Here is a 13,305-nt window from a genome sequence, read left to right as displayed (position 1 = left end):
GAGAGTAGCACTGGAGTGTAATCAGAGAGGAGCATAGGCAGGATCTCGGTGACGGTGACATTCTTCATACAGCTGGCTGAGACCAGGATGTAGTCTATATGGGAGAAGGTTTTGTGTTTTGTGTCGGCCTGAGAAGAAAGTAAAGTCTTTGACCTCTGGGTTTTGAAGATGCCATGGATCGACAATATTTAAATCAGTCATAAAAGAACGAAAGTATGAGGAAGATAATGAATCTCTATGCTGTAGAATGCAATGGCGGTGTCTATGTCGGGACTTACTGGTGGAGATTGCTGCGCCTTGCTGGTTTTCTTAATAGCTTTCTTCGACACAGATTTAGAACTCTACAAACTACAAAAAACAAAAAAGAAACAGTAGGAGGCATCTTTTAATAAAGCTTAATGAGCGTAAATAATAGGCTATATTACATGCTGCTAATATTAGCGGGATCTAGCCTTCCCAAAACATGAGCTTTCTTTTTTGTCTGAATTTATCTATTTATTCTGTTTTAATGTTGCAATGTTTTCTCTTTTAACTGTATATGCATGTTGTTTGACCCTTTTATGTCTGTTTCTCTCAAAGTTCTTGTTAATCGTTTTTTTTGTGTGTCTGTTTATTTTTCAAAAAAAAATTTTTTTTTGTATTGGGATGCACTCACTGTACATCGATATTAACATCACAAATACTATTAATTGTGGGGAAGTTCCTCAGAAAAGTTTGCCAATGTGCGGACTCGAGGCCGCATATGGGCGTCAAAAAGTGTGCATCAGCGCCCTCACACACTTGTTAGTTTACAGCCCTAAACCCTTGCGGACTTAGCGGGAATGCACCTCAAAGTCCGCGAGGCCATGAGTGTGGACATTGGGATTGGGCTGAAGTTGACCACCAATATTCCTCCTCTTAGGTGCTAAGTACCTGGAGACAAGGAAATCCAGACCACCCTCTCTCTAAGGAATTCAACCCTTTCCCCTCAGGCCGAAGGTATAGGCTCCCTAGAGTAAAGTGCAATAATTTTCCTTCATCCCACGTGTAATAAATGTGCTTAATTTGCACACAATGTAAAATGTTGCACTTTACACTTCTGCGTTTTTGCACACTTTAGCACTTTAATTTCATTGTATGGACTCTTTTGTATTTGTACTGTATTATGAGGCGTTGTGTTCTCACTGTCTAGGCACCGGATGAACATTGTTTTCCCAGCGTGTCTCACCCCCTGTCCCCGAATTTAAAGCAATATTCCACTTAGTTTTAACATGGGGGTTATTTGGCACTTGAATGCAATGAAAACCAGAATATAAACTAATCACTAAGATCGGATGCAGCTGGGATGAATTTGTAGCGTTTGAATGAGCCATGAAAATATCCTGAAAACTGTCATTTAACACGTCTGAACAGATTCAACAACAGATCCCGCTTAAATAAAGCAGTAATTGGTCTGTCATCATTTTGCATTTCTATTCCTGGTTTACACTATTAGTATTTAAAAATAAAAGTAGATCCAGTCTCCCAAGCAGGAACTATCTCTCCTAAATGGTATCCCTCCGCTATGTTCTCTTCTATCAATAAAAATGATATTTGGCGAAATTATTTTCTAAAATGCTGGACCAAAGGTCCATTGAAAATCACAGTGGTGAGATCTGTTGTTAAATGTAAGTTTTCAGGCTATTTTCATGGCCTCATTCAAATGAATGGGAAGTAAAAATACGAGCACTACAAACTCGTCCAGCTGCATCTTGGTGATTAGTTTATATATATATATATATTCTGGTTTTCATGGAGGTGAAGTGCCAAATAACCCCCATGTTAAAACTAAGAGGAATATGGCTTTAAGTTTGTCTTTATTCCCATTACACCGGCCTTGCACGTTATAAAAAGAAAGCCTTTGTTGAATTGTGTCTCTGGTGCTTTACTTTTCCTGATTCAAGTGTACCTCTCGCAGGCCGGGCTCTCGCATTATGCATTTCATCTGTGTTTCCTTAATGATTAAAATCGCCAGCAAAAGCTGCTGATGTTGCCTCACCGGCAAACTTTACTATAAACTTCTAATGATAGCTAAGCTTCAAACCAGCCCAATCCACTGTGACATTATTAGCTAAATTAGTTGAAGGGGACAGAAGAATACAGGGTAAGAAGAACAGGGATGTGGAGAAGAATAAAGGAAGAACAGGATTAAGAACAAAGTGATGAACACAGAAGATAGGAGGACTAGAATAAAAGGAGTGGAGGAATAAACAAAAAATAATGAGAGAGGAGAAATAAAAAAAATAAAAAAACTAGAAAAATAAAACTAGAGGAAACTAGAAGAAAAGAGGAATTAACAAAGGGGACAGGAGAAGATTACAGTAAGAGGATGCAAGATGGAAACGAGGAGTATAGGGACAGAAGAGAGAAGAAAAAGAAAAGGTGCCTATAACAGAGGAGAAGAATATGAGGGAACAGTATAAGTGGAGGAACAAAAGGAGAGGTGAAGACCACTGAATATATAATAAGCACATATAATTAGCGGACATGAAAATCTCTAAAATATACTTAATGTAAGATGGGAGATTACTGAGTTACAAAAAACAATTTAGTTGAGTGTTAAATAAGTCCAAAGTCTTTGAATCTGCATGTCAAATTGCAGGAAATTGCATTTTTTTTTTTATATATATATATGTTTATTGATTTTTGATTCAGAAAACATTATGATTGCGTCAAAGCAACACACATCAACAAAAACAATTAAAAGAGGGACAAAATCAAAACAAAACAAAACATCTCGGCTCACAGACTCACACATTCAAACAGGCAAGTGACTCAGGAATTACATAAAATAAAAATAAAAATAACAAATAGCTAAATAGCAGGTATCACACAGGTCCATACTACATAAACCCTCTTGTAAGAATAGCAGAGATATCTAAACCAATATATGACATAAAAGGCTCCCATGTTCTACAAAATACATTGTCTTTGCGATGTAACATGCATGTCAAATAGTCCAATGATACATATTCAAGTATGACCTTTTGCCAATATGTTTTAGATGGAACTTTGTCTGATATCCAGTTCAAAAGTGCATTTTCTTGCACAGAATGTTAGCATTTTGTAGAGTTTCCCTTTATATTTATCAGTAATAAAGCCATTCTGTATCCCAAGTAACATGCATAGTGGATCACACTCTATAGTAATAGATAGGATCTTATTAATTTCCCGCCCTATAATCTGCCAAAATTGCTGTATTTTCCTGCAAGACCACAGGCAACGGGTGAGAGTACCCGTCTCTATTTTACACTTGGGACATTGGGGGGAGGAGTCAATGTTAAACTTATGGCGTTGGGAGGGGGATATGTGGGCTCTGTGTCAAATCTTGAGTTGAATTGCTTTTACTCTGTTACAGACACTCAAGGTTTTTGCACTCTCCCAAGCTTCATTCTATTCATCAACCATAATCTCTACGTTGAGTTCCCTTTCCCATGTTTCCTTTAGGTGAAAAGTGCTTGTAGTGTCATACCCTTTGAGCACGCTGTAGAAAGAGCTTATGGAGTTGCCCAACTGTGGTAAGAAAAGCTGCCTCTCAGAGTGAGAGACATTTTAGTTGTCAAGGATTGTAGTGTCCCTCTTAACAAAATCCCTTATCTGTAAGTAACGGAAAAAGTCCTGTTTTTGAATATTGTATTTTTCGGTTAATTGACTAAAAGACATCAAAGTGGATCCCTCCAGTAAGTCATACAGATTAGAGAGCCCTTTAGTTGCCCAAACCCGGAAACCATTGTCCGTCATTCCTGGTAAGAAATCAGGGTTATCACATATTGGAGTGAAGACAGAGGTGAATCGAGATCTACCCTCTAATCTTCTAATAGTCCGCCATACTTTAACAGTGCAGACTGTAATCGGGTTATTACAGGCAGGCTTCAGCGATTTAAGGTTTTTAATAAATAATACGTTTATTAAGGGGAATTTGGACATGAAGCTTTCTATATCAAACCAAAGAGATGCGGGCTTATTGTGCACCCAGTCAGCTATAATGCGTAGGTGAGTACTAAGTTGATATTTTCGAATGTCAGGGAGGTCAAGACCACCCTCTGAGGATGAGAGACATAACGTAGCTATTTTGAGGCGTGGCTTCTTCTTAGCCCATATGAAGGAGCTAAACCAGCTATTCAGGTTTTTGATAGCTTTATGTGGGAAGAAAACTGGAATCATCTGAATTGGATATAGTAACCTAGGGAGAATGTTCATTTTTAAATGAGCAACACGACCTAACCAAGAAATAGGGAGGGCATTCCATCTCTCTAAATCTAGTCTAATGCGTTCAAACAGAGGAGCAAAGTTTGTTTTGTACATTTGGTCAAGAATGGGTGTTATATATATTCCCAAATATACAAAGCCTGCTGGGGACCATTTGAAAGGGAAGGGAGATGGAGTTTGAGGTTTTTGTTTTAAACTACCTAAGGGCATTGCTTCTGACTTGCTGAAATGTATTCTGTAACCTGAAAAAGCACTAAACCTGCCGATGGTCTCAATAAGAGTGGAAATGGATACCTCAGGCCTAGTCAGAAAGGACCAGGACGTCATCGGCATAAAGAGTAATCTTATGCTGTCTATCTGCAATGGTTAGGCCATGTATGTCAGTGTTTGTCCTAACTGCCTCAGCGAGTGGCTCTATGGCTAGGGCAAACAGTAGAGGTGAGAGAGGACAGCCCTGCCTTGTACCTCTTCAAATGGGGAAATTGGGAGATCGCAAAGCGTTGGTAAGTACTGCAGAAAGAGGATTATTATAGAGTAACTTGATCCATCCAATAAACTTTTCACCTAGACCAAATTTATGTAATGTATGAAACGGGTAAGGCCATTCAACACGGTCGAATACCTTCTCAGCATCCAGAGAAAGAACCAGACCATCTATTGACTGCTGTTGAAAAAACTGGATTGTGTTTAGTAACCTGCGCATGTTGTTACATGAATTACGACCTTTAATAAAACCAGTTTGGTCCTCATTAATAAGCAGAGGGAGTAAGCCTTCCAATCGTGTCGCAGTATTTTAGAGAGGAGTTTCAGATCCACGTCTAGTAAAGAGATGGGCCTGTAGGAGGCGCAGTCCTCAGGCTGTTTACCCTTTTTCAAAATTAAGGAGATATTTGCCTCCCTCAAAGACATAGGTAGGACGCCTTTTTCAAAGGAATCATTAAACATATTCAGCAGAGGGTCAACTAATATATTCTGGAACTCTTTATAAAACTCACTACTGAGCCCATCTGGCCCAGGCGCCTTCCCAGACTGTAGCCCCTTAATAGCATCAAGCACCTCTGTCCTAGATATAGGAGCATCAAGAGTAGATTTCTGATCATCTGACAAGCTGGGGAGATTAAGGGAGGATAAAAAGGCGTCCATTAACTCTGGGAGGAAATTGCATTTTTAAACGTACACGTTTTTTTTTGGATGAGGACTCACCTGCCATAATTAAGGCACTCACCTTTCCTGTACCCATGGTGGCAAAATCATCACAGACAAAATTATGAATTCTAAAAAATTCAAGACGTTAGTGTACCAAGTTCCTCCAAATCATGTTTCAGACAGCCTCAGGAAACCTAATTAACACATGAAGTGTCCAGCAACATACCAGTCTGTCAGATTGTGCTTCATTTTAATTAAGCACTTTCTGTAGGATCAAATGGTTGCTGAAACCTAACGGAGAACAACCACAGATCCTGTACAGACCCACGGCGTGTGTTCAATTCTATGCACTGAAGCACTGTGACACGGTTCAATTATCTAATTCCACTAACGTTACTTAAATATCACAAGGTAATAACGTTACCTACCGTTAAAGTTTGTAGGGCAGCAGAAGACGAGTTACTGTTTACAAATTTGTTACTAACACAGGCGAGTTTGGAGCAAATTGTGGAATGTTAAGTTTCACTTTTGTTCTCACTCTGTGGATTGACTACAATGCTGCTGGTCTGCGCATCTCCACATGACAGACATGACGTGATGCGCACATCAGAGATTGATTTAGATCAATTTCTATACACTGATCAACTTGATTTTGTGCCTCTGTATGGGAAACACTGCATCTCACAGTCAAATACGCCCTCTAAAGGCCATCTGACAAAGTGCATCATCTCACTAAGCACCCTGACTGAGTGACTGACTGACTGACTGCCTGACCTGAATATGATGCCTGAGGGGACGCTGTGGGAAAAGGGAAAGCAAACAGGGATGCAGAGTGGAGCAGACTGATGGAAGTATGCAAGTATATGCTATGCTTCCAAATATTTAAGCACACTGCACTTTCAATTATTTATTTTGCATATTTAGATAATGGTTACATCTTTGCCTAGCATTTAGAAAGTGCATGTGCATGGAACACTGTCACCTCATGGAAACAAACTTGTGTGAGATTTGAGTGAGTGGTGGAGGCTTCCCCAAACTAAAGAAGTAGGATTCATTTCTAGATAATTTAAACATGAGGAAATAGGATCTAGATCTGCAGAAGCTCCCCATTGGATCTGTAGTCACCCAGACAAGCAAAGTAATCAAACACATCCACTTCACGTGAACTTGCATGGATAACCTCATGTCAGTGCAAAGGTGTTAGATCATTACTTATGTGTCTACACATTTGACTGACTCCAATTCCTTGCAAATTCATTGCAATTTTCAAACCATGGGAGGAACATAAAATAAGAAAAGAAAAAAGAAAACTATGGGATGTTAAACTTACTGTATGTGGCCTAGACCAAATGATTTTTCGGTGTTTAGCAATGAAGAAAGAAAATGTGCCCACTGGATAAACCAGATGACAAACCATCATTCAATCCCTTCTCCAAACATCCAAGCAAACAGTTATTTCATTCTTCAGGGTCATATCCCTGACTTACCTGAGCCTACCGTTTCCTAAGGGCATGGAAATAGGAGTGAACCCACGGCTTGATGTGAAACAAGAGGAAACAACTAAATTCTCTGCTGTTTCAGGGGGGGTTATGTTTTTGCCTCATTCCGTCTGTGTGTGTCTGTCTGTCTGTTAGCAGGATATCTCAAAAAGTTATCAGCTTATGATGAGATTTCCAGAGGACCTTGTTAAAATTCCTCTCCCATCCATCTCTCTCCTCACTTCGCTGCTGCTCTTCCTGTTTGTCTCTCCGGCTCTGGGATGTCAGTGCTCACAACTTCCACTATGCTTTATCAAGTTTAAGCTGTTTGAAGGTTGAATGACTGATGGATGGGAGGGACGTATTGGAGGTTGCCATAGCAACACTGTGTATCTCATGGCAAAGTGCTGGGATGGCCTAGGAGCTTTAAATAATGTTTACATGGAATAGAACTGACAGTTTGGCCAGCTTGGACTATCTGCACCTTCTTCAGAAGTACTGGCTGCAAATATGTTACAAAGCCCACCATAGCACACATAACATAAAATCACAAATTACACAGCCATGCATCCAGATTGTGGAGTTAATATAGATGACACTGATGACTCTAGCTACTCTAGCTAGAACTCCAGTTCTGGCTGAACTCGCACTAGGTGCTGAATTACATCGTATACTGTGAAACAATATGTGAACAATGAATTATGTTCTTAATTCTTAATTTTCCACTTCTTCCCTATCCTAGTGTTGACATGTAGTGGAAGTGGAAAAGGGTGCCAGCTTATTTTTCTTATTTATCATAATTTCAGTAAACAAAATAGAGATACATGAACCTACGCCACTTAAATAAATGTTGGAGATGAGGTTATCTATGGATAGCCACTGAGAAGCCTTCTATTTGGCTACAGTATGCCTACACTCACACACACAAAATATATATATGGTACATCAAATATATGGTACATTTATGTTCCTCAGGGTACAACTTGAGTTGTTTATGGAAAAATAAGCAAAACTAGATAATTGTGTTCACTTACACATAGGTAAAATGTAGATAGGCGCAACACAAACAGCAGACTGCAGCGGAACAAGAATGGACCTGGTGCAGTGGCCGGAAAAATATATTTTGTTGTACAGTATTCGTTATAGTATTTTCTCACACACCCAACCTGCTATTGTGTGTGCATATGTAAAATGTGCGCTAATGTGTTGCATTAGATATAAATATGTATATATATATATATATACATACACTCACCGAGCACTTTAGGAACACCTGTACACCTGCTTATTCATGCAATTATCCAATCAGACAATCATGTGGCAGCAGTGCAATGCATCAGATCATGCAGATACAGGTCAGCAGCTTCAGTTAATGTTCACATCAAACATCAGAACGGGGAAAAAATGTGATCTCAGTGACTTTGACCGCGGCATGGTTGTTGGTGCCAGACGGGCTGGTTTAAGTATTTCTGAAACTGCTGATCTCCTGGGATTTTCATGCACAACAGTCTCTAGAGTTTACACAGAATGGTGCGAAAAACCAAAAACATCCAGTGAGCGGCAGTTCTGCGGACGGAAACGCCTTGTTGATGAGAGAGGTCAGAGGAGAATGGCCAGACTGGTTGGAGCTGACAGAAAGGCTTCAGTAACTCAGATAACCTCTTTACAACTGTAACATTGTTTTAAGGAAAAACCTGGATCTGGATTTTTGTTGTTAATACTACGGCCTGGAGCCTTGTTACAGGACAGCCTCCTCAGCACCGTTGTGCAAAAGAACTGCTGGCTTGTTTCAGGACTGGAGGAGAAGAGGACAAGGGGGAAAGGAAAGCGGAATGGGACCGAGGACTGCGCCTATACATTTCCTGAATGTCAAAATAAATGTTCCTCCTTTTTATACTGACTCCTGCCTGTTTCCTGCCTGTGAGTGAAATCAGTTTGAAACTTGCTGCAGTCTAGAGCAAACGTGCACATTTTATTCACTTGTGGGCATGTGTCAATTCATTTATTCACACAAATTATGAAATTGTGTGCACAAAATAATGAAAATGAAGGTACGAATTAACCAAAATGAGGGAACGATATGTGACTCATGCCCTCAATGTAGTAAATTGTGGCCTCAATTTTTTTTTTTTTTTCTCCTATGGCCGCTCCCAGGCTCTTTATACAGAAACTTTAGCAATCCCCATCAAAATTCTGTCAGCCATCTACATTCATCTCTGTGAAGCTGACATAACATACTGGACACCCACCATCACCTCCTTCATTTCTGGTGATCTACTGCAGTGATTCTCAAACTTTTTCATATCAAGGACTCCTAATTTAGTCCACATTAGAGACACAGACCCCCGTTTGATGAGATTTTGTCTCTCTGACCCAAATCTGAGAATATTTTTTATTGTTAGATATGATTTTGTCCAGAATTCCAAGACTGTGCTATAGGTAAAGTGATAACAGTGAAACTATGATAAAAACAGTCTTTCTTCTACATTCTCTAATTGTGTTAGCTTCTTGTAAATTAAATAATGCTGAAGTTTAACAATTCATCAACTTGCTGGGGACCCCCTGGAGCTCCTTCAAGGACCCCTGGTGGTCCCTGGACCCCACGTTAGGAGCCACTGATCTAATGGGTCGCTCCATACAGAAATGTAATAGATGGCCATATATGCTACAATATCTTAAAGGGGTTTACATATGTTACATACATGTTCATATATCTGGATATAGACATACATATACAAAATCAGCCAGTGTAACTTATAGAGACATACTGCATATCCATATATCTGTTTCCATATATGTCCATATATCAGATTCCCGAATGGTGATTATTTGACCTCTGAGATGCTGTGGTTGCTCATCCTGCTGGGTTGGAGGTGGGAAACTTTCACCTTCCAAATTCTTCTCAAAGGTGCTGACAGAAGATTGGGGGGGGGGGGGGTCAAAGGTCAGAGGTCAGACAGTGGTGAAAGTGAAGCGGGTGACATGTCGGTATTCCTCACCAGGACGCAGCAGAGAGTCAGGAAACGAGGCCTAAAAATACATAGAAAGACAGACACACATACACACACACACACAAACGAGGAAGAGGAGATGAAGGTCACAACAACAGAAATGTTTAGTAAACTTAACTTTTTACTACTATCAATGTGTGCCATTACTGTACATCCATTTTCACAGAAATCCCACATATTAAAGGAATACCAAGTTTTTAGGAGATTGTCTACTTGTCTGTTAAGAGACAAGAACATAGACACTAAAATCATCCATGTGTCCCCAGTAAGTTCAGTCAGGAACACTCTCGTCATGAAGTTAAAACCATTATGTATATGTATATACAGTTGAATTTGGCGGGACAGGTTCTGCTCTCTAGGTGCTCCCAGTTTGAATCCAAGCAGCATGCTAAAGATTCAGCAGGGAGTGGGGTTGGCCGACTGGATGAATACATCAGGGATCGGCGATGGATTGGATTTTTTTTGACGATTGCAAAAAAACAGACAAGAAGGGGACTTAATTTGCAGCAGTTGGGAAAGCAGTTCTCAGTATTCTCAGTGGTGACGTGACATCATTAGCATGCAACGAAATACCTTGGGAAGAGAAAGGTTGGTGCTGAAGGAGCCGCAGATGTTGGAGATGGAGCGAGGCGGGATAAAGACCGGTTTTCCAGGACTTGAATGCGGGCATTCAAATGACCTGAGTGAGGCCTGGGTGTTATGAAAGCCCCTGTTTTCATTTCACGCACTATATCTCTCTTTATTTTTATTTATTTGAGCATTCGAAATAATGCCTTCTGCCTCTAAAAATGCTTCATCTGGCTCGAAGCAAGATATTGTGAGCATGAGAGAGAAGGTAAGACACCACAATAGACAATATCTATTTCTCATCACAAGCAAATACTGATCTGTGTAGTAATCTTGAGTGATAACGATGAAGCAGCACAACCAATCAACAGCAGCGTAGCAGGTAGGAACTGCTGGGATGAATGAGGAGCTGACATGGACCGCCTTGTTTGAAGTGCCGAATGTGATTGGTGTTTGTTTGGATCAACTGATGTGACGTGCATGACCTACAGTATGTGTCCTGCCTGAACTAATGGGAAGCTTCATTAAATAAATATTTAGCACCTTTCAAAACAAGGATTATAATGTTCTTCACAGAACAAAAGGAGCAGCAACAATGTAAAAGAAACTAAATGGAAATAAAGAAAAACACCTGTCCTCTGAAACACACACACACACACACGCACAGATTGAGCTGAATGAGTTGAACTGGTTCATGTGTAAATGAATTGAAATTGAACTATTTTTTGTTTCTGGATTGATTTATTTAAGAAGGAAATGGGAAAAGACTTTCAAAGCCATTTAAAGAACTTGGAAAATGGTTAATTTAAAAAAATTGCTTCTGCTGTGGTCTGAAACTATTGAACTGGCGCACTATCTATTGGACCTCACTTTAGTATTACAGTTTAGAGATATAGATGTGAACAAGGAATTACAGTAATCAAGATGGGAGGAAATAAAAGCATAAAAGCATATGCCGTACTTCAGCAATATGTCACAGTTGGAAAAAACTGGATATCATTGGCTCTGGTGCGCCATGCTAACACTTTAGCATACACTATGCTGAGTGATAGTATGCTAAAGTGTTAACATGGAGCTACCACTCAATAGTGTATGCTAAAATGTTAGCATAGAACTTATCACTCAACTTAGTGTGTGCTTAAATGTTAGCATGGAACCTACTATCACTCAACATAGTGTATGCTAAAGTGTTAGCATGGAGCCTACTATCGCTCAACTTAGTGTATGCTAATATGTTAGCATGGAACCTACTATCGCTCAACTTAGTGTATGCTAAAGTGTTAGCATGGAGCCTACTATCGCTCAACTTAGTGTATGCTAAAGTGTTAGCATGGAGCCTACTATCGCTCAACTTAGTGTATGCTAAAGTGTTAGCATGGAGCCTACTATCGCTCAACTTAGTGTATGCTAAAGTGTTAGCATATGGCACACTGAAACCAACCATTTACCAGGGACTTCGGGAATTTAAACTTTTATTTATCCAGGCAAAGTTGACAGAGCTCCATGCTCCTTTCTAGCAATGCCCTGGATCAAATTCATACTGTTCCACACATTAACACTAGGAGTTGCCCAAAACAACCACAGCTCTGTTGGCTACTGGGAACAACCATATCTTCTGCTGTTAGCTACTGGGAACTGTCCAGTTTCTGAACAGTCTTCTACTGCTGGCCACTTATCAGCTCTACTGGAGCAGTTGTTGAGGGCATACTTGCCAACCCTCCCAATTTTCCCGGGAGACTCCCGATTTTCATTGCCCTCTCCCGGTTTCCTCCCGGGGTCACAATTATCCCGTATTTCTCCCGATTTATGACAAATTTTCACACCTTTTTTTCCTTTTCGTTATCACAACCTGTTTCTGGCACTGTACAGCGTGTATAAGCCCTACGACTCTAAAATTCTACCGTTTCCACCCGGACAACAATACAGCTACACCAAATGTATCGTTTCCATGGCATGCACGCGAAGAGAGCTGCTCGCCTCGTCCTATCCGTCTTCTTGACGGAGAGAGAAATGGAGAGTTCGAAGAGAAAGAAATACTTGTGTAAATTTCAGACGTCCTGGAAAGAAGAATTCCCATTTCTTACAGAAAGTTTTAAAGGAAAGGGGCATGCGTTTTGTAAAATCTGCCGTGTCGATTTTTCCGTCGAGCATGGGGGTCGCACCGACGTGAATCACCATCGAGAGGCTGAGAAACATAAGAAGGTGATGACAGTGCACCAGGGCCAGCAAAGCATCGTAGGCCTGCTTGGTAAAGGGAGACCTGATGCAGTAGTATATGCTGAGACTAAAATGGCTATGTTACTGGCCAAACAACATCCCCTTCACCTTCAGTGATGAAATAAATAAGTCAGTGAAAGACATGTTTCCGGACTCAGAGATTGCCAAGCAGTACTCATGTGGGAGAACAAAGGCAACTCAAATAGTGAAAGGTAAGCCTAACCTTACCTAGCCTTTAAAAGTCACCAGAATGCAGAAAACAAAGTCTCTGAAACTCAAATTTTTCTGGGGGAGGACCCCCAGACGTCCCGCTTTGGTTTCGAAATCCTCCCTATTTTTGAGGTCTCAAGGTTGGCAAGTATGGTTGAGGGAGGGAAGAGTGTTACTCATTTTTTCACCCACATTTTCACAGCCAGTCCTGGGATTTCAACCAACAAATTTTCAGCCACCCGTGGACCACTGCTGTTAAACGGGAAGGCAATTTCAGGTTCTGTGGTATCACACACACACACACACGCCCAGTGCATGTTATACATAGTGCATGCTTTCTCTAACGTGATACAGTGTGTGTCGTCTCCCCCTCTCTTTCCTCCTCTCTGTACATTCCCCCACTGCAGTGCTCTCCTGCTTTAACACCAAAATGATCTCACACAACCACA

The 13,305-nt window shown here is 40.5% G+C and overlaps 1 protein-coding gene across 2 annotated transcripts in view; it reads right to left on the bottom strand.

Annotated features, from left to right (window-relative positions):
• Positions 1-8,804: 8,804 nt before the first annotated feature.
• The window catches only part of galm (galactose mutarotase), a 43,415-nt gene continuing 38,914 nt past the window's right edge, over positions 8,805-13,305 (bottom strand). For both annotated transcript variants that reach the window (XM_078288863.1, XM_078288862.1), the window contains exon 9: positions 8,805-9,881. In XM_078288863.1, the coding sequence (XP_078144989.1) occupies positions 9,804-9,881 (78 nt within the window). In that variant the 3' untranslated portion in view covers positions 8,805-9,803. The remainder of the gene's footprint in view (positions 9,882-13,305) is intronic.

The sequence above is a fragment of the Centroberyx gerrardi genome, chromosome 15 (assembly GCF_048128805.1).
Source record: "Centroberyx gerrardi isolate f3 chromosome 15, fCenGer3.hap1.cur.20231027, whole genome shotgun sequence".
Lineage (NCBI taxonomy): Eukaryota > Metazoa > Chordata > Actinopteri > Beryciformes > Berycidae > Centroberyx > Centroberyx gerrardi.
This window is presented reverse-complemented; position numbering and strand designations above follow the sequence as displayed.